General features: G+C 43.7%; 1 protein-coding gene across 2 annotated transcripts in view; it reads right to left on the bottom strand.

Annotated features, from left to right (window-relative positions):
• Window positions 1-705: 705 nt before the first annotated feature.
• LOC144509237 (gap junction beta-3 protein-like) overlaps window positions 706-27,268 on the bottom strand; it is a 35,554-nt gene continuing 8,991 nt past the window's right edge. Inside the window, exons 1-3 of one of the 2 annotated variants that reach the window (XM_078237791.1) lie at window positions 17,285-17,471; window positions 16,871-16,927; window positions 706-4,548 (exon numbers count right to left, since the gene is read on the bottom strand). In XM_078237791.1, coding sequence (XP_078093917.1) covers window positions 3,725-4,522 — 798 coding nt within the window. In that variant the 5' untranslated portion in view covers window positions 4,523-4,548; window positions 16,871-16,927; window positions 17,285-17,471 and the 3' untranslated portion in view covers window positions 706-3,724. Of the gene's footprint in view, window positions 4,549-16,870; window positions 16,928-17,284; window positions 17,472-27,268 lie in introns of those variants that run through there. The other variant, XM_078237792.1, reaches the window with a different exon arrangement.

The following is a 27,268-nucleotide window of genomic DNA, read 5'->3' as shown; positions in this document are numbered from 1 at the left end:
CCAGAACTGGGCGCAGTATTCCAAATGCGACCGAACCAACGTTCTATACAACCGCAATTGGTTTGGATGTTAACCAAGTACTCCTAGTCCTCCTTCCTTACTGCACTGAGTGCACTTAGAATCTACTAAATTATAGAAAGGTTGCTTCATTTCACCGGCATGTATTTAATTAGATGTTTCTACTTGCAGTAGGTTTATTTTACAAACAAATTCAATAACTAAATGCAGGGGGTGGAACTTTACAGCCTCACTCACCCAAAACCATAAAATCCCGCCTGAGGTCAACGGACCTTCCCATTGTCCACCCCGCTCAGTTTCCCGTGGTGGGCAGGGCGGTAAAAGTCCGGCCAGGGAGTTGGAAATTCTCAATGTGATGGGTCATTAATCTCAGCTATGGCAACAGAACTGATGGTATACCATTGTGCCACTTTCCCGGGAGTGGGGGCTTGGGGATGTTGGTGGTACAGCACCAGTACAGCAGTTGGAGGGAAAGTGGAGGAGTTAAATCAACCTAAGACAGCTTTTCCATATGTCTTGGCAACCTCTCTGTTGAGTGGAATGGGCAGAAGTCTGGGATTATTTCACAAAGCCCACCTTTTGGCCGGCTTTCTACTTCAGACTGACAACTGCAAGAGAAAATATCAGTTATCTGAAGAAGGAGAGGATCATGCTCATTCTTATAAGAAATAAAGATAAACGAGTCACTTTTAAAATTACTTCAAAATATTTATTTAATGAATTATTCACTTGACTCTAAAATATGTACAATATAAATAAGGAAAAATGCACAGTACTTGGTCATTCAAGAAGAAGAAAACTGTGGAAAATATGTTGAATATGCTGTCAATGACAGTATTTCCATAGGAAAGTAATACATTCAGTGTTGCGGGTAAAATGTTTGGTCCACATAAAACAGCAGAACGGGAATATAAATCATGATCTGGCGAACGCTTTTAAATGATTTCTTCCCCTAGCATGTGAGAAACAAGACATAATGCCACACTTAAGATTTCCTAATAGTTTTCTTTTGATGCACAGGGTTGCTTGGAGGCAAGTCTGCCTTTGTCTAAGTGGAGTGCAATACACAGATAGACAATCAGTATCCTTTTGAAACATTGGGCGGAATTTTACCGGCATGTCCATCTGAGGTTCGTACGATCCCACCCGAGGCCGACAGAGAATACTGTACTTCGAGCCTCGCCTGCCTCCGGAATCGGGGCGGATGTGCCAGTAAAATTCCGGCCATTGAGTGAAACTTTGAGCTTCAATGGGGATATAACATTTGCAGGAACCTATAGGCCAGCCAATATCCATCTACCTGATTTATCTTTCAATTGACTTCAATAGAACGAGCAATTGGGCGGTGCATCATTAGCAGTTGACCCTTTACCACCAAAGCTGATATTTCTGTCTGATATGATACTTTTACTCAGGAAATTCAGCAGAAGATTTGCAGCTTACCACTCGTGGGTGCAGCTACCATTGCGAATCAGTTGGTGAAAATGAAAATCAAGGGTTTACTCCAAACATAATTTTTATACCTGGGCGTCAAACTAAAAATTGACCTGCAACCCATTGACATTTTTCGCTTTATCACAATTTTACCCTTGATTGTGATTGAAGCAATATGTTCCATTCCAAATTTTAGCAGGAAGGGATAGCAGCATCCTTCACCATTGACGCTCCCATCCCACTTGAAACCGTATGCCTATTTTAAAAGTCTTTGAGAGATACCGAGTCATTTATCAAGGTCAAGTTGCTGTTTTAACCATTAACTCCTCTCTACATGTGTCAAAGCTGTTACTGATGTGCATTTTTATAAGATTTTATTGTAAATTCATGCAGCTTCACTAATGAAGTTCGACAGCTAATTAAACCAAAGCTCTCCAATGGGATAGCAGATTCGGTGAAGGACACAAGGTAATTCATTAACATAGCCCGTGGAAGTGTGATGTCTATTAGCTCTCCAGAATTACTATACATCAGTATTTCTGAGCTGGCATTGTTAATATCATAAACACTGATGTAAGAAAACATGAATATACATTTGCGCTATGTAAACAGTTTAGAAATCACAAACACTGATGCTTTCTTGATTCTACCAATATTAAATTGAATCAACTAAAAGTATACATTTATGCGAGACTTGTAATTAAGTCATAACGAATGGTATGGCTGTACTTGATTATGATGTGCAATAGCCACAAGTTTGCAGAAGATAAAGTGAGCAACAGTCATTCAAAATTATACTCCTTTGTCTGTCAGTGAAATGCTTTAAAAATGCACTGCTTGTTCATGGAATGCACCAGGTCTTAAGAGGACGGACAATGAATGCTGCATTCCCCAAAACCATTCCTCTTCAAAGCATCGAGTATCGTCATCAAAAATAGTTAAGTTGACCTGTTCTAAGTGTGGGGACCAGGATAGCTATAAAGTTCTAACTTTCCTGCTTCCTGACATTCCCTATTAGCTTTTCAAATTCATTGCCCTGTAGCCCTTGACATGCCCTCCACACTGACTGATTCCACGTCATATTTCATACGTTGAGGAATTAGCAATTCTTGCTTTTTTTTGTGTGAGAGGGCAGTTTGTACTGTATGTGCACGGTAAAACTTAGGCAGATTTATTTCTCTGAATGGTTCCAAAAAGGAGCTTCAGGATATTGAAAGAATCAAATCGCAATATGTGCTGTTTAATATTCCAGTATCTCATTTCTTCTGAAAAAATAAATTTTATTTACAACTGTTTCAACAAACCTCATATAGTTTCTTTGTTCAAGATGTTTGTGCAAAATTCTGCATGTCAATTATCATGCTTGTGTGTGTGCGTGGAGATGGTCACAATTGGTTCATTCCTTTAAACCGATGATCAAAACTTTCATCCCTTTATATATTTGACAACATTATCCTGATCTAATGTTTTCAAATGCTGCTCATACAGAAAGCTGCAGAGGAATGATCTTAAATGGTCTTGATTTAATAAGTGAATCCTGGTGATATTATCATTGACTGGAGTGGTGGCAATGTATTGGAGCTAAGCTAAGATTACTGGATATAAAGTCATTTATCTAGTGCATTTCAATATTATCTCAGTCAAATGTATGCAAATTCATCTTTCTGTTTTTGGCTTGTAACACATCTTAACTAAATTGTGTAACTGGTGTATTTCCCAGCATTGAGAATCACCGGAAATAGATTGATGAAATATTTAAAACAAATGCTAATATTGATTTCAAAAGTGGATACTGGTGTTCAGTACTAACAATTAGCACGGTTTTGGTAACGTTTGCTTATGAAGACAGAAATAAATAGTAATAAAGCAACTTTCATTCATTGCCTGAAATGTTTCTTTTTCCCTCTTGTCCTCCCAGACATGCCTGTGTGCCGTCCCTGAGCAAAAGGATGGAAGAGTCCCATCAATGGATATGTCTGTCATAAACCAGCAAATTCGCTCATTGGCAGATCATCAAGAGGCCCAGATCCCTGCTATGGGAGGTCTAAACTTCCTCCCTTCCTCTATGACTTACACTAGTTTGTCCGCTGCTTGTCGAGAATCCAGCCAGGCCTGAAAAAAAAAAATCCCTAACTACCTATCTGTCTGAGGAAGCATACATTCAAATGTTGGCAAAGGTTGCTATTGGAAATGATGTAGCTTTGGTTAAAAAGTTCAAATGCTGATGTGCTGTCACTCTCATATCACCATACTGAGAAATGGGAGAAACATGTTACATTGAGGAAAGGTTTGGGGCAGAAGCATGAATGTAGTCCAGTGACTTGCCATTAGGCAAGTAATTTGTATGAGTGAGTGCGTGGGCATGATAGTCAGCCTTGACCTCAGTCAATCCTGATTTTCTTTTCCGACAATGCAACATACAGCACCTGAAACACCTTTTAAAGATCAAGTAAATCATTTCAGTTATACTTATAACAATGCAAAGAGATGATGCCCCAACCATAAAATAGGTGAAAATCCTTTTCTCAGTCGGTCTGGCAATGTAACAATCTACTACATTGGGGCAAGGGTCTACCTCACATTTGACCAGGCGAGGCATATCAAAACTGTCATAAATCCGATGAAGGATGTACAAGAAAACAATTTCAATCACGGTTTTAAAAAACAGACTGATCAAATAGGTCCACCAGAGCCCGCCATGTTTTTTCCCAGTGTCCTCATAGAGTTTGGTGTTGGTATCTGGGTGCTTCAGATGATACTTTTTCTCTTTGTCTTTTCTATAGGCCACATGCATGACAACCAGCAGGGAAGGCGTAGAGATGAAGATCAATTGCAAAGCCCACAGCCGGATGTGGGAGATGGGAAAGTAGTGATCAAAGCACACATTGGTGCACCCTGGTTGCTTGGTATTACAGTCAAAGTCTTTCTGGTCATCACCCCACACTTTCTCTGCTGCCACCACATAAACTAGCACCCGGAAGATGAAGACAACTGATAACCAAATCCGTCCAAACCCTGTAGAGTATTTATTTACGCCGCTAAGGACGCCTTGTAGTGTCTTCCAGTCCATGGTATCTGTTGGTATCAACCGTCAATCTACAACAAAAACAAAACTACATAATGATTCATCTCTTACAGATCGAATATGATAATGTCATTTCAAACAATATACTGTGCATACATCTCCCATATGAATCACATAAACAAAATTAGGGTTCAACCTAGAAACAGAGGGGCGGCATGGTGACACAGTGGTTAGCACTGCTGCCTCAAAGCACAGTTCAACTGCTTCTCCAAGGGACAGGAAGTAAACTGATTTAAAAAAGACACTGCATTTCCTGTTCTCCCAACTGCTGCCTCTCAGTGCCAGGGTCCCAGGTTCAATTCCGGCCTCAGGTCACTGTCTGTGTGGAGTTTGCACGTTCTTCCCGTGTCTGCTCCTGTTTCCTCCCATAGTCCAAAGATGTGCAGGTTAGGTGGATTGGCCATGCTAAATTGAGCCTAGTCTCAGGGGGATTAGCAGGGTAAATGCGTGGGGTTACGGGAACAGGGCCTGGGTGGGATTGTGGGTACAGACTCGATGGGCCGAATGGCCTCCTTCTGTACTGTAGGGATTCTATGATTAGCAGAGGATGAATGTTTCTATTCCCTTTAACAGACCTCTGCTGAAATCTACTATTCAGAGCAGATTATATTATCGGGTGGCTAACAGATTATACAATATATTTTGTGATGTGTGTTACATTGTTCAACACAAGGCGTGCTGGTTCGATGCATTGGCCATGCTAAATTTTCCCTCAGTGTACCCGAACAGGCGCCGGAGTGTGGCAGCTAGGGGATTTTTTACAGTAACTTCACTGCAGTGTTAATGTAAGCCTACTGGGGCAATAAACAAACTTTAAATTTAAAGCAAGTCACAGATGAGCTATGGCTGCTGAATTAATCTTGCTCCTATGGGCCCCAGGGAAGGTCTGTTGTTTTTATTACCACTGCAGGAATCCCAAAGGTCAATCTTTAGTCCCCTTTGCCCAAACCCTGATTTATAGTGAGGCATTGGCAGTGCTACTTATGGCAACAACATCTTTCATTTTTATAGCTCTTTTGAGATACTGAAAAACTCCAAAGTGCTTCATCAGACAAGATTTGACACTGCATCACAGTAAGATATTAAGAGCGATGACCAAACGTTTTGTCAAAGAGATAACTTCTCAGGAGGAAAAATCAGTCCATCAAGTCTGCATTGACTCTCTAACAGAGCATCCCACCCAGCCTCCAACTCCATAACCCCATACATTTACCCCGCCAATCCCCCTAACCTACACACCTTTGGATATTAAGAGGCAATTTAGCATGGCCAATGCACCTAATCTGCACATCTTTGGAGTGTGGGAGGAAACCCTCGCAGACATGGGGAGAACATGCAAACTCCACACAGATAGTCACCCAAGGCTGGAATTGAGCCCGGGTGTCTGGAGCTGTGAGGCAGCAGTGCTAACCACTGTGCCACCAGTCCCTGGCTCTGTGAGGCAGCAGTTGAGAAAACAGGCAATGCAGTGTCTTTTCTGAATCGATTTTCTTCCTGTTCCTTGGAGAAGCAGCTGGACTGTGCTTGGAGGCTCCCCAATGATGACACAAGCCTAAAGTGGAAAGTTGTTGCATGCAACATTCTGGAGGTGAACCCAAGTTAGATGCGCATGTTGCAGCATGAACAAACTGCACTTCTTCTTGATATTATTTTAGCAAATAGAGACACTACATTTATTTTTGCAAGGTAAAATAGAATGACAGTGATGTGATAATGCAGCAACGCTTACCTCTTACCAATTTATCATGCCTGTCACCGGAGCCGCACAAAATGGTTGCATTAAGTCATATTCCAACACAGTCACATTCTTATCTGTGCAGCATTGGGCATCAATGTGAAAATTTGCCATTTGACAGCAAGATAAATATTGAAATGTTATGTACTGTATCAATGTGTTATAAGCTAAATATTTGTTCAACAAAATTTCTTAAGCATACAGTGTGATTGTGTCACACTAGATAAGGACTATGTTTGAATTTTAGCTATCGTTTGCTCAGACTGAGGCTTTATTTACTTTTCGCTTTCATGGAATTTGTGATTTTTATAATGGTGCTATTGTGCCCTTAATCAATTCAAATGGGTGGATGGAGGGGATTTTGAGAAGGTCAGCACCTGATTGCATGCTCTGTTGCAGCGTCACACACATGAAACTGCGAATAAAGACTGAAAAACACACCAAAAGCTTACAGATAAAGAGCATGCGCCAATAAGTGAAATGTCTGTGGCATACCAAGGGCTAAGTTAAAGGGAAATTTCAGGGTGCAAGCAGATGATCGAGTGTCATTTTTGATACTTTTTTTTCCCAAATGTAAACTTCCATAGAATCCCTACAGAAGGAGGCCATTCAGCCTATCGAGTCTGCATCGACTCTCCGAAGGGGTATCTTACTCAGGCCACCCACGTATTTACCATGGTTAATCCCCCTAACCCACATATCTTTGGATAGTAAGGGGCAATTTAGCACGGCCAATCCACCTAACCTGCACATCTTTGGAGTGTGGGAGGAAACTGGAGCACCCGGAGGAAACCCACGCAGACACGGGGAGAATGTGCAAACTCCATACATACAGTTACCCGAGGCCAGAATCGAGCCCGGGTCCCTGACGCTGTGAGGCAGCAGTGCTAACCACTGTGTCACCATGCCGCCCAGTTAATGGCAATCTAATTTTTGCACTGACTCATGTTTTTATATTTCATCACCGCAGAGGAAACAGCCTTCAAAATAAATTTTCCCCACTCACTCTGCAGCAATCAATGTCAGCGCTTAGAGATTGCTAAGAGATTTCTATCACCATTTCAGCTCACACTGCTCATTATTGTGGTCTAAAATGCATGGGAAAACTACAAATGCCAATGAAAGATAAAACTTAATGAAGATATTTTAGGAAATTACCAGGTTTTGGCAGCAATGAGAAAGTGGAAGTGTGTCTTATTGACCAGTTTGATGCAAAGAGAAAATAGACTATAAACATTCAGTCCGGCCACATTTTCCTGTAATTCCAAACATCATCATACTTAAGTATAAAAACAGCTGCCAAACATCCATTTGCATCTGTTAATGGCTGCACTTAAGGATGGAGAAAGCATTTCGAGGAAACAGAATTATAAAAATGCGAGAACTTGATCTTGGAGAAGAGTAACGTAAACAGATGGAGCGCTGGTAACACACAGCAAGTTGCTCAGCATCTTAAGAAAAAGAACAGTTTCAAGTTTTAAACAGACTCTGAGTCTTCACAATGGAACAATGAATGTAACTTGGTACTTTTTAGGGGAGAGAATGGTGTAGCGATAGTATCACTGGCCTTGCAATTCAGATGTCAGGTGATTCAGTGTCATTTTTGATACTTTGTTTCAATGTCAGCTTCCATAGAATCCATAGAATCCCTAGGAGACCATTCAGCCCATCGAGTCTGCATCGACTCTCCGAAGGAGTACCTTGCCCAGGCCCGCCATATATTTACCCATAGTTAATCCCCCTAATCCACACATCTTTGGATAGTAAGGATAGGTATAGGTTCAAATCCCACCACGACAGATAGTGGGATTTAAATTTAATTAATAAAATTTGGAATTAAAAAGCTAATAGTAGCCACAAAACTATCAGTTGTCATGAAAGCCCATCTGGTTCATGGAAATCCACCTTCTTTACTTGACCTGACCTACAGATCCATGGTTGACTCTTAACTGTCCTCAGTTCAAGAGCAATTAGGATTGGCAAAAAAATGTTGGCCTTTCCAGTGACACATAAATTCCATGGAAATTTTTTTTTCGAAGCTCAAATCTTTCTTCCTCTTTGAGGCGAATGACACTTGCTGGCGGCTTTCTGTTTTTCAATTAGAGTTCCAAAATGTCCTCATCCCTTTCCTATTGACGTTTCTCTGGGCTTTGATGGTTTTCCTTAAGGATGACTGGTCTCTGAATATTTGAGTCAGAATGAACCAAATACTTGTACACCGCAGAATACTATGGATGATGGGAATTTGAATTAAAAACAGGAAGCATTGGAAATACTCAGCAGGTCAGGTAATCCCTGTGGAGAGACAAATAGCCTGGATTTTCTGGCCCAGACATGGCAGGGTCTATAGAATAGAATCCCTACAGTACTAACTCTCTGACAGAGTATCTGCTGTGGGAAGTACGGCGACCCAGCCAAAAGTCCATTGATTTTCAGCAGGACAGGACAATCCCTGCAGCGGGCGTGGCCAGGCAATCTCACCCAAAGTTTAAGGTCAGTGGCCTTTCATCAGAACAAATTACCATAGTTTCTTCTTCTCCAAAGACTATTTTTCCGGCCGCGCTCAACCCAAAACCAGAAAATCCCCCTTGAGGTCAACAGCTCTTTGCATGGTCTACCTTCCCCCGCCCACTACAATTTCCGTGGTGGGCGGGACAGGAAAATTCCCCCCATTTGGCTGGAATTCTCCAGTCTCATAAACCCCACCACTGCTGCCAGCGAGAACGGAGAATTTGGCGCTCAACCAAATCTCCATTCATTGCAGCAGGACTGGAGAATCCCAGCCACGGGTGAGGTTGGAGAAGCCCAGTCTATTTGTCTACAGCTGCAAGCTAATGGCAGATGTAAGAATTAGTACTCATGTAAGTGACTTCCAGATAAATTAGATGAGGCTAATGAATGCTACAATGGCCCAGTCTCTGGATAGTTGAAGACTGGATACATACAGAAGATATGCTACGGGACCATTTGGAAATCCCAACACAAGGTCTCTGTAGAGATTGCCTGGGAAGTTTGAACTTCTGATGGGCAATTCCACTGCTCCCCAGCCCCCTGAAAAAAGCTCCAAGTCTGAGTTATAACCAGAGACTTTGTATGGTTCCGACCTACTTCCTTGGATATTTATCCAGGAAACCTTAGATTGAAAAATTCTAGTCTAACCCCTGGATAACTGTACAACTGGCACCCCAATCACTCACACTAAACCCCCAATTACCCTTGATTCCTCCCCAACCTGATCTAACTAGCCCCCACCATCTGACTCATCCCTTGACCCAACCTAAACATGCCCCCATCACTTGATTCCCCCCCCCCGCAACCTGACCTGACTAGACCACCACCTGACCAGCCCTCTTGACCTGATGTGAATTCACCCTCCACCAATCACTTCACCCATCCACCAGCCTATCCATCTGCCACCCAGCCTCCTTACCCACCTACCCCTTATCCACTGAACCTCCTTACTAATTTACCTTACCCACCCTACCTCTTTAGCCACTGTTTTTAAAGGGACTCTTGCTTCCTGGAATACAGCTGCTAGTGCTCTAAAAAGGGGCGTGCCGGTGCATAGATTCTCTGCATTGGAAGTTTATTTATCAGTGTCACAAGTAGGCTTACATTAACACTGTAATGAAGTTACTGTGAAAATTCCCTAGTCGCCACACTCCGGCGCCTGTTCGGGTACACTGAGGGAGAATTTAGCACGGCAATGCATCTAACCAGCATGTCTTTTGGACTGTGGGAGGAAACCAGAGCACCTGGAGGAAACCCACGCAGACATGGAGAGAACATGCAGAATCTGCACAGACAGTGACCCAAACCGGGAATTGAACCTGGGTCCCTGGCACTGTGAGGCGGCAGTGCTAACCACTGTGCCACCCGTGTTACTCCCTCAGCCAAATATGAAGGTTCCCCCATTGAAACATTGCTCAGAAAAAGTGGAGGAAGGTAGGTGTGCATCTTTTGTCTGATCAGGTCAGAAGTGGGGTTTCCTATCCAAAGATCTGGGCCAACTGCTCAGGAGCAGTTCAACATTGCAATTGGAACAACTTCAGCCTTTCTAACCTGTGTGATAAAGTTACCATGTTTCTTTATATCTATCCATCCTATGTGTGAAGGCATAGAGATGACTGTGCACTGTTTATGAAATTGATTATTTTTCAGAGCGGTCAGGCCCTTGAACTCAATACTTGTTTCTTTCAAGGTGGTGGACAATCATAGCCAGATAAGCAGAGACAAGAGACAGGAACATGGGAACAAGAGTCAGCCATTCAGTCTCTCATTCTGTGCTGCCTTTCAAATAGTTCATGACTGCTTCGGAATTCGACACCTTTGTTCCACATCCTTTAATCCCAACTCATATGACATGATGGGAAACAGGAAAGCACTTGCTGTTTCTGTAATGATTGTGATTAAAACACAAAATGCCTGGGATGTCCCGATCCTTCTCACCATCTCCGAAGATGGTGCCCACACCCCCCCACCCCCTCTTCCCCCACCACCCCCAGGATGGGTTCCTTGGTGGCATGGCGGGCAAGCAACGCAAATGGCCATCGACTTTGACAAGACCGTAAGATACTGCCAATGGCGAACGTCTCCCACCACTGGAAAACCCATTGCGGTGGGGGCAGAAAATCCTGGCCAATGAATCCCAGTAAACTTTATAATTAAATGACCGCTGCATAAAATCAGATATGCAATTGAGAATAAGACTACTAGTTCACTCTCTTTACATAACGCACTGTTGGAGGCCAAAAATACCTTTTGTTTGTTACTCAAGTGTATTTTTTCTTTAGGTTAATAAACAATTAATATTTCTGGAGTTATTTGTTCTTGCAAAGATTTGTTGGACACATCAATATTAAAAGGTAACCAATGATTCAACAAACCAACAAGTGAGCAGGCGATGTATCAAGAAACCACCCAACAGTAATCAATTGAACAAACCAGTAATAAACAACCAAACTAACCAATTATCAAACAACCAATGAAACACCCAATCTCAGGACCTGATAACTTTTATCAAGTAATTTTGTAACATTATTAATTTGCTAATTTGTTCTACATATTTAGTTTAAAACACATTGCCCATTTTTATTGTGTGCTTACTGGTAAAATTGCACAGTTTTTTCTAAAGCTTATTTATTAGTGTCACAAGTAGGCTTACATTAACACTGTAATGAAGTTACTGTGAAAATCTCTGAGTCACCACACTCCGGCACCTGCTCGGCTACACTGAGGGAAAATTCAGCATGGCCAATGCACCTAACCAGCACGTCTTTCGGGCTGTGGGAGGAAACCAGAGCACCTGGAGGAAACCCACGCAGATACAAGGAGAACGTGCAGACTCCGCACAGACAGTGACCCAAGCTGGGATTCAAACCCGGATCCTTGGCACTGTGAGGCAGCAGTGCTAACCATTGTGCCACCGTGCGCATATGAAATGAGTTTGGAAAACCCCCCAAAAACAACCATAGGCTTACTCCAAATTCAAACACCAACCAGCTTATCATTTAAGAATTTAACTTTCAAGTCTAAAGGTTTGATTAACTGTCATTGAGATGGTGAGATCAAGCTGATCAGGCCTTTGTTCCAAGTTGTTCTCACCCAAAGCTCTCTTGCTTGAATTCTTCCAATCCAAACTCAGCCCTTCCTCTGTACCGAACAAAATCTACCAATTACCATGAAATACATTTGCCACAAAATTCGGTTACGTGACGCCTATATGGCGCCAGTTCGGGTTCAAAATGATGGGGCCACGGGAATTGTAGGGGCGAGGGGTAGACCATAGAAAGGCCTGTTGACCTGGGGTGGGATTTTCCAGCTTCAGGGCAAAAGCGGCTAGAAAATCCTGCCCAATGTCTGCGCACACTGGTGCATTTCTGGTGTTTTCTCAGCCGGACACTATTTTAGTGGGGTAATTGAATTGGGTGCTGGGATCTTCAGGTTCGTTGCAGATTGATGAATTAGTACAAGTGTTTGGAGGTTTGTACGGCTGCACAAAGTGGGTGAAGTCTACAGGGAATGGGCTGATATATGGCGAACAACTTGGTTTTGACTTCAAGGGCTCTGCTCATACCCACATGCTCCCACTCCTGGGTGCTGTAATTTCAATTCCATTGACCCGCAGCACAACAGGAAGAATGAGCAGACACAACAGAGGGCAGTATGGTGGCACAGTGGTTAGCACTGCTGCCTCACAATACCAGGGACCCAGGTTCGAGCCTGGCCTTGGGTGACTGTGTGGAGTTTGCTTGTTCTCCCCATGGGTTTCTTCCAGGTGCTCCTGTTTCCTCTCACAGTCCAAAGATGTGCAGGTTAGGTGCATTGACCTTGCTAAATTGCCCCTTAGTGTCCAAAGATGTGTAAGTTAGGGGAATTAGTGGGGTAACTGTGTGGGGTTATTGGTATAGGGCAGGGGGTGGGTCTGTGTAAAGATTCTCTGTTGGAGAGTCAGTGCAGACCTGATGAGCCGAATGGCCTCCTATTGTACTGTAGGGATTCTATGATTCTAGCTGCTTAAATGAGGAGGAGGAGGATGGAGAGAACCCTAGCCAGGCCTTACCCATCCACGCACTGCAGGGATGAATGCATCCATCTCAAACTAAGAGAGGCACTTAAAAAAAAAATTCATCCATGGAAGATGGGCATCACTGGCTAGTAAGCATTTATTTCCCATCTCTAGTTGCCCTTGGAGGGCACTTGAGAGTCAACCACATTGCTGTGGCTCTGGAGTCATATAGGCCAGACCAAGTAAGGATGGCAGATTTCCTTCCCTAAAGGACATTAGTGAACTAGATGGGTTTTTCCAACAATTGACAATGGTTTCATTGTCATCAGTAAATTCTTAATTCCAGATATTTTTATTGAATTCAAATTCCACCATCTGCCATGGCAGGATTCGTACCTGGGTCCCCAGGACATTGGCTGAGTTTCTGGATTAATAGTCTGGCGATAATACCACTAGACCATCACCTGCCCTTAATGTGTGAGTAACATCTCCACTTCACCAAGCAGGTCTCATAGAAATCTGACACAAGTTGCAGACAAACCTGCAGTCTCAGAGCAGGATGAGGATAGCATTGTCAGTGCGTGGAAAGGAAACTGGCCTTGGACTTCTTCACTCCATTCTCTTGCCAGGTTGGAGCAGGTGACATCTCCAATGTCACACAGTTCGCTCTCCATTGTTGTATAAGGGAGGTTACTCACTCCCTGCATACACAGAGAGGAGAATACATTGCAATCTTTCTTTCCGGAGAGAAGCAGGCAGAACAAGCTCATGCCAGGATAGGGGGTTTCCCTATGGTACAGAGTACCATTTACCACACATGTTGTTCAATGAGTGCCGCATGGAAATTCAAAGATGTCCAGCACCCACACAGCCGTCCACTCCCTCAATGTGAAGCTGGCGTGTGACCATCAAGGTCCTGAAAGCAGTCATGATGCTTCCATGCTATGCCAGTCTGTGATAACATCAACATTTGAGCTACCAGAAAATAAAATGGCTATTGGGTGACAAGGGCCATCCACCGACCATACGGCTGATGACTAAGCTTTGCAAACCATACACATGTGGGCATCATGGATTAAGGAAACCCATGCTGCCAGATAAAATATCATCGAGCAGGTCATTTTGGTGTGCAAACAATGCTCTCATTGCCTGGACATTTCTGGAGGAGCCTGCAGGACTTATCAGATCCTCTGCCATAATTTGGCATGGTCCACTATGCCCTGCACAACCTCACCATCATGAGGGCCACCAGCCATGTGGGAGCAGAAGGAAGAGAATAGTGGAGGCAACTATATTTCCCTTTTCAAGCAGCCTGACAGTGATTGGCTCATTGGAGTTTGATATCACTGAATTCCCCACATTCCTCTACACTTAGCCACAGATTGTTTTCCATCTTCTCTTTGTTCCATCACTTCAAACTTGTGCAGCCACATCTTATCCCATTTGAACATCACCCATTTTTGCAGATCTACATTACCCCACAGTTCTACAATGCCTTACAACTCTATAACCTGCTGTGCCTCCCCAGCACATCCCTCCACCCCTCCTCACCCCTCTCCCTGACTCTGACAGTTTGTGTGTCACCATTCCCTTCGACACACTATTGGAGCTGTGCATTTAGTTATCTGGGCTGGGTCTCCAGGGTTTCCTGTCTAAACCTTTCCACCTTTCTATCTTTAACTAACCTTTTCGTCACCTCTCCTTTGGTTTGCTACTCATTTCACCTCTGAATCTGTGAAACACCGCTCAGCGTTTGAGCTGCTCTAAGTACAAGATGCTGCTGTGATTTTAGTTATTGAAAATAACAGGCTTGTTAACTGCTTGTGGTCAACATCATTTGATTTCACCTTTTTATTATGCTGACACTTTCAGTGCTGGAATACATGGTTAGTAAGTTTGCAGATTACACTAAGATTGGTGGCATAGTGGACAGTGAAGAAAGTTATCTCCAATTGCAGCGGGATCTTGATCAATTGGGCCAGTGGGCTGACGAATGGCAGATGGAGTTTAATTTAGACAAATGCGAGGTGATGCATTTTGGTAGATTGAACCAGGGTAGGACTTAGTCAGTTAATGGTAGGGCGTTGGGGAGAGTTACAGAACAAAGAGATCTAGGGGTACATGTTCATAGCTCCTTGAAAGTGGAGTCACAGGTGGACAGAGTGGTGAAGAAGGCATTCAACATGCTCGGTTTCATCAGTCAGAACATTGAATACAGGAGTTGGAATGTCTTGTTGAAGTTGTACAAGACATTGGTAAGGCCACACTTGGAATACTGTGTGCAATTCTGGTCACCCTATTATAGAAAGGATATTATTAAACTAGAAAGACTGCAGAAAAGATTTACTAGGATGCTACCGGGACTTGATGGATTGAGTTATAAGGAGAGGCTGGATAGACTGGGACTTTTTTCTCTGGAGCGTAGGAGGCTGAGGGGTGATCTTATAGAGGTCTATAAAATAATGAAGGGCACAGATCAGCTAGATAGTCAATATCTTTTCCCAAAGGTAGGGGAGTCTAAAACTAGAGGGCATAGGTTTAAGGTGAGAGGGGAGAGATACAAAAGTGTCCAGAGGGGCAAATTTTTCACACAGAGGGTGGTGAATGTCCGGAACAAGCTGCCAGAGGTAGTAGTAGAGGCGGATACAATTGTGTCTTTTAAAAAACATTTAGATAGTTACATGGGTACGATGGGTATAGAGGGATATGGGCCAAATGCGGGCAATTGGGCTTTGAAAAAAAAGGGCGGCATGGACAAGTTGGGCCGAAGGGCCTGTTCCAATGCTGTAAACCTCTATGACTCTATGACAATATAAGCAGAGCCTATGCCATCTCACATTGCATAGAATCCCAGCAGTGCAGAAATTGGCCAGTCTGCCCTTTATTTACCCATGCATTTACCATGGCTAATCCCCCTAACATACAAATATCATAGAATCCCTACGATATAGGAGGAGGCCATTTGGCCCACCGAGTCTGTACTGACCACAATCCCACCCAGGCCCTATTCCCGTAACTCCACACATTTACCCTGCTCATCTCCCTGACACTAGGGTTAATATAGCATGGCCAATCCACCTAACCTGCACATCTTTAGACTGTGGGAGGAAACCAAGGCACCTGAAGGAAACCCACGCAGACATGGGGAGAACGTGCAGACTCCACAATGACAGTGATCCAAGCCGGCAATTGAACCTGGGTCACTGATGCTTTGAGGCAGCAGTGCTGACCACTGCACCAACGCACGCATTTGATTTCCCTGTGCCACTGGACAAGAGCTAAAATGGCAGCGCTAGATTGCACAGGGTGTCATTCTTTGGATATGCAGCTTGGCCACGTGGTATTTGCATTGCTGGTCTGTATGCGCTGTTACCCAACATTGGAGAAGGTGGATGGACAGAAGTATAAAATTGTACGTATAATTGACAGGAGCTCACCATCTATCGTTTCCTTGTTGGCATCAATGGGCTGAAAAAGCTATCCCCACTCTCCACCCCACCACCCAACCTCCGCCTCCCCCCCATCCCCACCACCACCCCCCCCTCCCCACCCCCCACTACCACCACACCCCCAAATGTAAACATGGAGCATTCGACATCCAGACTCGGAATTTTGTTGCACAACCTCAGTCGACAAAATTTGACAATACACATATCCCAAGGTAGGAAGGAATAAAAACAAGCAATCAATAATTGAAAGAAAGAATGGTGATTCCAGTTCAAAAGTAAACGCAGAATTATGTGACTGTATCTCAGTTTGATAAGCAGAGCAATTTTCCTTTATTACGGAACAGATTTTTCCTTTCATCTCCTGTATGTCAGTGTTTCGTTTTGACTATCAAAGTATAGAATTCAAAACATCTTCCAGTCAAAGGGCAGCAACTAATCTTAAACGGTAGCAGGGGTAATCCCTCATTTGATTGGGAGAACCCCAGGGATGTGGCACAGAATAAATTGTTCTACCCCGCGAAATGGAAACTCATTTCTCCACTATTTTTGTGACTCTGCCCACCTTTCTTTTAAGAATTACCACTCGAATTCCTTCACAGATATTTGAGACAGACTGGCTTGTACTGTGACACGTTTCTTACCTGAATGGACGGTGTCTTTATTTTGAACGAAAATTTCACGTTCAGAGCTTTCTTCACCTGGGAGAAAGTAGAAGACAAAAATGTGAATCACTTTGAACGTTGTTGGAGGGAGGGGGGTTTGTGGGGATGGTAGAGTGGGGGAGGGAATAACACAATTCTAAAATGCAATTTTACTGATTGCTGTTCCCCATATGGAAGAACAGCAGTTTGGTGAAAAGTAGAAATATTGCTGAGTCTAATAGCCCCTATTTGAGTGGTTTTTAATTACAGTGTGAATTTAAATGTTGTAACTTATGCTCCCAAAAATAAGTTGGGAATATCCTTTCAACTCTTGCAATAGTTAACTTTAGCTTTTACGCACTGAGTCAACGACATTCTAATGCTGCTTTTCATTTTCAAAATAAAAGGACTCACCGATTTAAATAAAAAACTGTTTTCAGGCTTTATATCCACAGGCACGGACACAGGAAGAGAGTGGGCTAAAAGTCCCACAGCACAAGAATCTGAGATGGGCTCCCCACTAAATTGTTAAATGCAACACTGCGTGAAGCAGTCTGACGCTGTGAGACACTGCTCAGGTTTCTTGCTTTCTCTCTCAGTCACTATGTTCTGGGTGGGGCACTCTTAAGCACCGCTCTCTGTCTTAAAGGGCCAGTGACCTCATCAGCAATTTTCACACAGAGAACTTTGGCATTGGTATGATAAGAAATGAACACGCCTTGGACTTATCTGACCACCCTTCCACGTTTTTCAGTTTAGTACCTGAGTGTTGGTATTGCATTAATACCTACTTCTTAGTAATTCAGTTCCTGATTAGTTAAATTGCACCTAATTTGGCATGCTGACCTTTTTCAGACTCATGTTGAAGTGTCAGCTTTTTATTACCTAGGAAAATTAATTCAAAATGAATTCTTAACATACTTTGTTTTTTGTGTTAGTATCCCACTTGCTAGTTCTTCTAAGGTGGTGCATGTGGCAATTTGGTTGGGGGGGTGGTGGTGGTGGTGGTGGTGGGGGGGGGGGGGGGGTGGGGGGTGATGGGGAGGAGAGGTGCTTCTGTTCCATAGAATCTTAGAATCACACAGTGCAGAAGAGGCCCTTCGGCTCATTGAGTCTCCATCGATACACGAGAAACACCTGACCTCCCACCTAATCCCATTTACCAGCACTTGGCCCATAGTCTTGAATATTATGATGTGCCAAGTGCTCATCCAAATACTTCTTAAAGGATGAGACAACCCACTACCACCATCCCAAGCAGTGCATTTCAGACCATCACCACCTTTGGGGTGAAAAGGTTTTTCCTCACATCCCCCCCAAATCTCCTGCCCCTCACCTTGAACCTATTTCCACTTGTGACTGACCCTTCAACTAAGGGGAACAGTTGCTCCCTATCCACTCTGTCCATGTCCCTCATAATCTCACACACCTCAATCAGGTCGCCCCTCAGTCTTCTCTGTTCCAACGAAAACAACCCAAGCCTATCCAACCTCTCTTCATAACTTAAATGTTCCATCCTAGGCAGCATCCTGGTGAATCTTCTCTGCACCCTCTCCAGTGCAATCACATGCTTCCTATAATGTGACGACCAGAGCTGCACAAAGTACTCCAGCTGTGGCCTCACCAACATTCTATATAACTCCAACATTACTTCCCTGCTTTTGTCATCTATGCCTTGATTGATAAACATGATGTGGAGATGCCGGCGTTGGACTGGGGTAAACACAGTAAGAAGTTTAACAACACCAGGTTAAAGTCCAACAGGTAACTTTTGCCACCAAATAAACCTGTTGACTTTAACCTGTTAAACTTCTTACTTGATTGATAAAAGCAAGTGTCCCATATGCCTTTTCCACCATCCTACTAACATGCCCTTCTGCCTTCACGTCAAGGTCCCTTTGTTCCACAGAACTTCTTAGTGTCATGCCATTCATTGGATACTTCCTTGTCAAATTACTCCTTTCAAAGTATTTCACCTCACACTTTACAGGGTTAAATTCCATCTGCCACTTACTTGGAAAAGGGAACTATGATTTAGAAGAGGAACTGAATGTATTATCTCCAAATTTGCAGATGATACAAAGTTGGGTGGGAGGGTGAGCTGTGAGAAAGATGCAGAGATGCTTCAGCATGATTTGGACAGGCTGAGTGTGTGGGCATATGCATGGCATATGCAGCATAATGTGGGTGAATGTGAGGTTATCCACTTTGGTAGCAATAATAGGAAGATAGAATATTACTTGAATGGATGTAAATTGAGAGAGGTGGATACTCAACGAGACCTTGGTATCCTCCTGCATCAGCCGCTGAAAGTAAGCGCACAGGTACAGCATGGAGTAAAGAAGGCAAATGGTATGTTGGCCTTCATAGTGACAGGATTTGAGTAGAGGGATAGAGATGTTTTGCTGCAATTGTACAGGGTTTTGGTGAGGCCACATCTGGAGTATTGTGTGCAGCTTTGATGTCCTTATCTGAGGAATGATGTCCTTGCTATAGAGGGAGTACAGCAAAGATTTACCAGGCTGATTTCTGGGATGGCAGGTCTGTCATATGAGGTGAGGTTGAGTTGGTTAGGATTATATTCACTGGAGTTTAGAAGAGTGAGAGGGGATCTCATAGAAACTTAGAAAATTCTAACTGGGTTAGACAGGGTGGATTCAGAAAGAATGTTCCTAATGATGGGGAATTCTAGAACTAGGGGTCATAGTTTGAGGATAAGGGATAAACCTTTTAGAACTGAGGTGAGGAGAAATTTCTTCACCCAGAGGTGGTGAATGTATGGAATTCACTACCACAGAATGTAGTTGAGTCTAAAACGTTGTCTGATTTCAAGAAGAAATTAGATATAGCTCTAGGGGTTGAAGGGATCAAGGGATATGGGGGGAAGGGGGAATCAGGATTTTGAATTTGATGATCAGCCATGATCTAAATGAATGGCGGAGCAGGCTTGAAGGGCCGAATGGCCTCCTTCTGCTTCAAGTTTTTATGTTTCTATGTTTCTATCTGCCCAATTAATCATTTCGTCTACATCTTCTTTTAGCCCAAGACACTCAGCCTCACTGTTAACCACCTGACCAACCTTTGTGTCGCCTGAAAATTTATTAATCCTACCCCCCACATAGTCATCTATGTCATTTATATAAACGATGAATAATAGGGGCACAACACAGATCCCTGTGGTATGTCACTGGATCCTGGCTTTCTGTCACTAAAGCAGCCTTCTGTCATCACACTCTATCTCCTGCAACTGAGCCAATTTTGAATCCACTTTATCAAATTACCCTGTGTCCCATGTGCATTTACCTTCTTTACAAGTCTCCCATGTAGGACCTTGTCAAAGGCTTTGCTGAAATCCATATAATTTGACCTGGAAAGCTGAGCGAACTCAAATGCCCTGTGCGTGCTATACGCTGATAAAAATGTAATCATTGAGGGGGAGTGTTATACCTTCAGTTGATTCATTGCTTTAAAAAGCAATGCCACTTTTTTGAACTGTTTTAACAATTCATTTTTTCTGTGTAATGTTGGTCTTGCTGGGCAAAAGAAGCCAATGGATACAGAAATCATAAAGCTCGAAGTGCCCCTAAAGTTCCAAGTGATATCCGTGGACACAGGGCAAATTGCAGCTGATGCCATGTTGGTAAGGATGTCAATGTGTGCACAGTAATTGGCCATCAGTAGTAAGCAGATCACGGCATGACGTGCTGAAGGGGATTTGGCTGAATTCAAGGTTTCTGCAGAAACCAGTAGCTCCCATACGTGGATGCACCGGTAGGCATTCCTTTGGAATTGATGGAATGAAAAGAGGTCACAATGAGCAGAAGGAGCTGCTAGAAGAGGGAGAAGGGCTCTCAGCAGGTGGCCATCCACCCAGGGTGCTCAGGGAAAACAAACTCCAGCTGAAAGCAGGCAAGGAACAATGCATAATCTCAGTAAGGATATCCTCATGAAAGCTGCCACCTGCTGCAACTGCAACCCCAACTTCAGAGCGGGGCAAGAATCACATTGTCAGTGACTGTGAGGGTGACTGTGGCAAAGAACGTTCATGCAGTTGGTTCCTTCCAAGTTAAAGCTGAACATTTTTGACTATTGCTGTAAAAAAAGACGCACTGCTGGAACATGCATCAGGATAAGCCCAAGAATGCCAAATTAAAAAAAATCACAACAACTTATACTGCCGGAGAAAAGGCTATTGATTGAGTCGACGCTAATTGGTGGAGATGTTGCCATGGAGAATAGAATTGGGAGCCTAAAGCTCCCAGGTAATTTTAGCCAATAGTTCCCTGTTGTTTTCTCCATGGCAATGCTTCAGCCAATCAGAGTTGACTTACCAACCCATCAGCATCCTTTTCTCCGATTGTTTGGATTGTAATTGCCAATATTATTTTGCAGTTTACTTTTCATTGTGGGTACGTGTGGCCACTAAGGCCGTCCACAAAGAGAGGTGACTACATTCAATTGTCTCTTGCCAGAGAGAATCAGAGTGAGCGAGCACACAGCTTCAATAGGATTCTCCACGGTGCAAGGATGAAACACATCGTTTTGTGGAGTATATATCAACTCTGTCCTGTGCCGGAATCAGGAGAGATTTCTCTCCCGCAACGTCCAGCTGATGTGTGACCTTTGGTAGTGAATCATGCAGATCAACACCTACAACCTTCATTCTGTGGCATTGACTGCTGCATTTCAGACGCTATGACAAACTGAAGAGTGGCTACTGGGCCACAAGGTTTATCTGCTGGCCGCATGACTGGTAACTCTGCTGCACAGCTCGATATATGTCTGCAGTATGTAGATAATGTTAGCCATGCTGCCATATGAAATGTAATAGAGCAGATCATTGGTGTGCTTAAAAATTTTTTTCCATTGCCTGGAGTACTCTGAAGAAGCAGGTTGTACTCAGCAGAGCAAGTGTCAAGATCCTGGGTGGCCACAGCAGCTGCCAGACGTGCCAGAGCTGTAACTCCGCAAGTTCTTTCTTAAAGTTACAGTACACTATTTTGGCATTTCAAGAGTTACCAACTTCAAGACTTAACAACATCCCAATAATAGATACAAATTAAGGCTTTTCATCACTAAGCTTATGTGCAGTACAATTTCATAACTTGAGCTTTATGAATTCTAGTAATCGGTTAGAGGGCAGATTATGGATTGCTGTGGGATCCTGCAAGTCCCTTTGAATACTGTAATCTACCCCTTTGATGGCAGCTGCTTGACCTTACATGACAGCAGTCTGAGTTTCCACTGCAGCCCTTAGATCTTGGCTAGCTGTGCTTAATGGTTTAATGGGAGCTGAATTATTGGCTATCAGATGCTGTATCATGGTTGGGGATGTGAGTGCATGAATGGAGCTGGCCAGCCATTCCAAGCCGAAGAGGATGGGCTCTGAGCTCTGTACAAGGCCCTGTGCCAAGCTGGTTCCATATCCCACTACCTCCTTAACATCGACTAGAATTTCTGGCAGGCTTCCCAATTCACCAACCATTTCATTGGATGTTACCCGTCAATATTCTTCTGTTGGCTGCCCGATCAAAGTGCTCATAAGTGTACATCCTCATCTTCTGCCAAGCTGGCACCCACATTAAACATGCCTCCTTCTCTGGCTTAGCCCATTTGTGCTCAATGTCTTACCCCATGCAGATTCTGTCTCTTCCAATGGCTACACCGCTGCCTGGCCAGGCTGTGCTTTTTTTGGAAGCAGAAAGGCACAAAGGCTAGGTTGTGATGAGGGGCAGAAAGTAGGAGATGCATGTTTACATCGACTTCAACTTTTAAATCAGAAGGGAATGTGCGCACCTGTGTGTTTGTACGTGTGTGTGTGTGTGCATGTGTGTGTCTGCATGTGTCTGGGTGTGTGCATGTGTGTGTTTGCACATGTGTGCGTGTGCATTTGTGTGTGTGTGTGTTGGCACGTGTGTATGTGTGTGTGGTGCCATCAATCATTTATATTAATATTAAGGCTGGAATTCTCCGGCCGTTCACGCCGGCGGGCTTCTCTGGTCTTGCCAGCAGCGTACCTCCGCCCGCGGGTTTCCCACCAGTGTCGGGTGACGTCAATGGGAATTCCCATTGACAGTGGCAGGACCAGAGAATCCCACTGCTGGCAAACAATGCACCATCTCCCACCGGCAGGAAGTACGTGGCAAGGAGGCCGGAGAATCTCCCCCAATTGTGAACAATAGTATCTAGGCACTAATCCCTATGACATTCCAGTCTATCCATTTGCCAAAACTTCCACCCCTCCTCACTGTTTTATGTTTTCTGGCCAGCTTGCTATGCATTCTGTTACTCATCCCCCGATTTCACACGGTCCGACCTTAATCATGAGCCTACTGTTTTTGGAAATCCGAATATATGACATTTAATGCACTGCCGTATAATTGCTGTAATGGATCTGTGAACATGTTGAAGGGGGTTCCTTGCATTCAGTCTAACATGCTGCAGTTAAACATTGAAGGTAAGAGGCTGGAACTGACTTGCACTCGCATTGTTCTGGTATTTCACACCCTCAACCAAATCCATGTACTCGCCTATGTTGAATTTCCTTTATTACGTCAACTGCATTGCCATAGCTCCATTTTCCTTTATTTTTACAACATAATTCAGTAAATTTGGTTGAATATGATCTTCCTTTTGGAATCCATGGTGATTACTATTGATTATATTTTCAGTGTCTAGATGTTTTTCTGTTAAATTTTTGAGTCAGGATTCTATTATTTTTCTTTCTGTCAGTGTTAAGCTAATCGGTTTACAGTTCCCTGGAGGTTCCATCTCCCTTTCTAAATGTAGGTATAACATTAGCTGCTCATTTTCTAGCTCTATTTCCATTGCCAATTTATATGTAAATGTAACATTTCTTCTGATAATTCTTTTCTTCTTCTTTGAACATGTTCAAATGAAATCTCTACCACAGGTTTTAGAAACGTAGAAACATAGAAAATAGGAGCAGGAGTAGGCCATTCAGCCTTTCGAGCCTGCTCTGCCATTCATTATGATCATGGCTGATCATTCACCTCAATAGCTTGATCACATCTTCCGTCCATATCCTTTGATCTCCTTACCTCCAAGATCTATGCCTAACTCCTTCTTGAAAACACAAAGAACAGGATTTTACAGCCTTCGACCCGAGACCGGAAAATCCTGCCCGAGGTCAAGGGACCTTCCCATTGACCGTCCCTTGCTCGCTCCAATTCCCGTGGTGGCGGGGCGGTAGAATTCCAGTGCAATGTTTTGGCCTCAACTGCTTTTTGTGGTAATGATTTCTACAGGCCCACCACTCTCTGGGGGAAGAAATTTCTCCTCATCTCAGTCCTAAAAGGTTTACACCAAATCATTAGACAATGACCCCTGGTTCTGGACTCCTCCACTATCGGGAACATCCTTCTTGCATTACCCTGTCTAGTCCTGTTAGAATTTTGTAGGTTTGTATAAGATTCCCCCTGATTCATCGAAACCCCAGTGAATATAATCCTAACCGATTCAATCTTTCCTCATACATCAGTCCTGCCATCCTAGGAATCAGTGTGGTAAATCTTTGCTGCACTCCCTCCGTAGCAAGAACATCCTTCCTTAGTTTTATTCTATATTTGATTAATTTGTCAATTATCTCCTCTCTTTCTATTGTAAATGCATTTTTATCTGTTTTGTCCTCTTCTTCTAATGTCATGTCCATCATGTTAGCCTCTCCAGCAAATACTGAGGCAAAGTAATTATATATTTCTGCTGTATCACCGTCATTATGTGGGTTTATCATGTGTACATTAGCATCCCTATCCCTAACCTGATTTATCTTCGGTTATTTATATGCTTGTAGAACATTTTATTATTTTTTCATTTCTTGAGAATTTAATATTGTATTTTCCTTCTTAATTGTTTTTCAAATTTCTTTCTGAACTGATTCATTTTCCTCTTTGTTATCCTTGCCTTTGTTGTCCATGCGCTTAGCTTGCTCTTTCTTCAATTTTGCCCTATTTCTTTATTCATCCATGAAGTGTCATTACTGGCTAATTTGCTCTTGCATGTTTGTGCGTTTGATTACTCGTGGACTCCATCAATCACCAGTTTAAATGTTTCCCACCACTGCTCTATTTTTGGGTCGTATTTTTTTCATATTTGCTTTACCAAGTTGCATTCTCAACCCTGTAAAGTCATTTCTTTTTCTAATTCATTACATCAATCTTTGTCTTACTTATGGCCTTCTTAAAAATGTTATTTTGTTGTGACTGCTTTTGCCTTCTTGGGTGTTTGGTTTGCTCAGTTGGCTGGTTTGTGATGCAGTGTGATGCCAACAGCATGGGTTCAATTCCCATACTGGTTGAAGTTATTTGTGAAGATCCACCTTCTCAACCTTATCCCCTTACCTGAGGTGTGGTGATGCTCAGGTTAAAATCACCACCAGTCAGCTCTCCCCCTCATAGGGACGAGCAGCATATGTTCAGCTGGGACGATAGTGACTTTACCTTATTGCTGACATGTTCTTGCGACACGGTAGCGCAGTAGTCAGCACTGCTGCCTCACAGCGCCAAGGGCTTGGATTCGATTCCTGGCTTGGGTCACTGTCTGTGTGGAGTCTGCACGTTCTCCCTGTGTCTGTGTGCATTTCCACCGGGTGCTCCAGTTTCCTCCCACAGTCCGAAAGACGTGCTGGTTAGGTGCATTGGCCATGCTAAATTCTCGCTGTATACCTGAACAGGCATGATGTGGAGATGCCGGCGTTGGACTGGGGCACCCGAACAGGTGCCAGGGTGTGGCAACTAGGGGATTTTCACAGTAGCTTCATTGCTATGTTAATGTAAGCCTACCTTGTGACACTAATAAACAAATTTTACTTTACTTTTACTTTATTTCTCATTCATTTCCAGTCACTAGATCAACAGTGTTCCCTCTATTGATAGTCATTTTACTTATTGAAAGAAGAGTCCTTCATGAACACACAGGAGGCTGTAAAGTTGGTGAGGGAAGGCAGGGAATGGAGTGCCTGTCACCTTCATAATTCCATAGACTTTTATCAGTGACAATAAAGATAGGGGACAGCCTATTCACCCAGAGGCTGGGTGGGAACCTGCCCAGTAAAATATAGTGGCGTCCCTGTGGGGGTAAGAGTGGGGATCCTCCTGATTGGATAATCTCTGGTCCACAGAAGGCCTGTCAATGGCAAAGGCTGTCTTTGTGGAAACAACCCCCAGCCCTCACCAACCTCTGTCCGATGGGTGCTGGTGACCCTCGACCCCACTCACCTCATGAGGAGATGGGCGTCCAACATTGCGGCTTCTTTCTCAGCTGCAGTCGTAACAGTGTCCACTGCTTCTGATGGCGCTGCTGAGACCAAAGAGATGGCTGGTTAGCCTTTGGGGGCGAGCGCCCATCTTTTAAAGGGGTGGAAGCTATGGTGCTGGGCAGTTAATTCACCCAGTGCCGTAAAATGTGCCAGGGTCCCATAAAATGGGATTGCCCTGCCTTTCCAGCACAGCATCAGGACTCCCGCGGCCTGGGCAGAATTTAGCCATGACGTGGAGATGCCGGCATTGGACTGGGGTAAACACAGTAAGAAATTTAACAACAGCAGGTTAAAGTCCAACAGATTTATTTGGTAGCAAATGCCATTAGCTTTCAGAGGCAGCGCTCCGAAAGCTAGTGGCATTTGCTACCAAATAAACCTGTTGGACTTTAACCTGGTGTTGTTAAACTTCTTACAGAATTTAGCCCACAGTAAAATTTTACGCCTTCACCATAGAATCCCTACAGTGCAGAAGGAGGCCATTCAGCCCATCAAGTCTGCACTGACAACCATCCTACCCAGGCCCTATTCCTGTAACCCCCCCATATTTATCCTGCTAATCCCCTGACACTGAGTCAATTTAGCATGGCTAATTAACCTAACCCACACATCTTTGGACTGTGGGAGGAAACCCACGCAGACACGGGGGGAGAATGTGCAAACTCTGCACAGACAGTGACCCGAGGCCGGAATTGAAACCGGGTCCCTGGTGCTGTGAGGCAGCAGTGCTAACCACTGTGCCACTGTGCCACCACCATGCCTTGTCAGTTTATGTTTGGAGTCATTAACAGCTTCCATGATTATTATTCCGTGCCCTTACTCATTTAACAGGAGGCCTTCTGGTGTAGTAGTGTACCACTGAACCATAAGTTCTGACTGAATGGCAGAGCAGGCTCGAAGGGCCGAATTTGCCTACTTCTGCTTCTAATTCCTATCTTCTTATGAGGAAGTGCAGCGAAATTTCACCTAACTGATTCCTCAGATGGCAGGATTGTTGTACGAGGAGAGATTTGGTCAGCTAGGCCTGTGTTACTGGAGTTTACGAGAATGAGAGGGGAACTCGTTGAAATGTAGGCCAGGATTCTACAGTCCTGCCACAGTGTGACTCCCACCCACAGATA

This window comes from Mustelus asterias, chromosome 21 (genome assembly GCF_964213995.1).
Source record: "Mustelus asterias chromosome 21, sMusAst1.hap1.1, whole genome shotgun sequence".
Lineage (NCBI taxonomy): Eukaryota > Metazoa > Chordata > Chondrichthyes > Carcharhiniformes > Triakidae > Mustelus > Mustelus asterias.
Note: the sequence above shows the minus strand (reverse complement) of the source record. Positions and strands in the feature narration are given on the sequence as shown.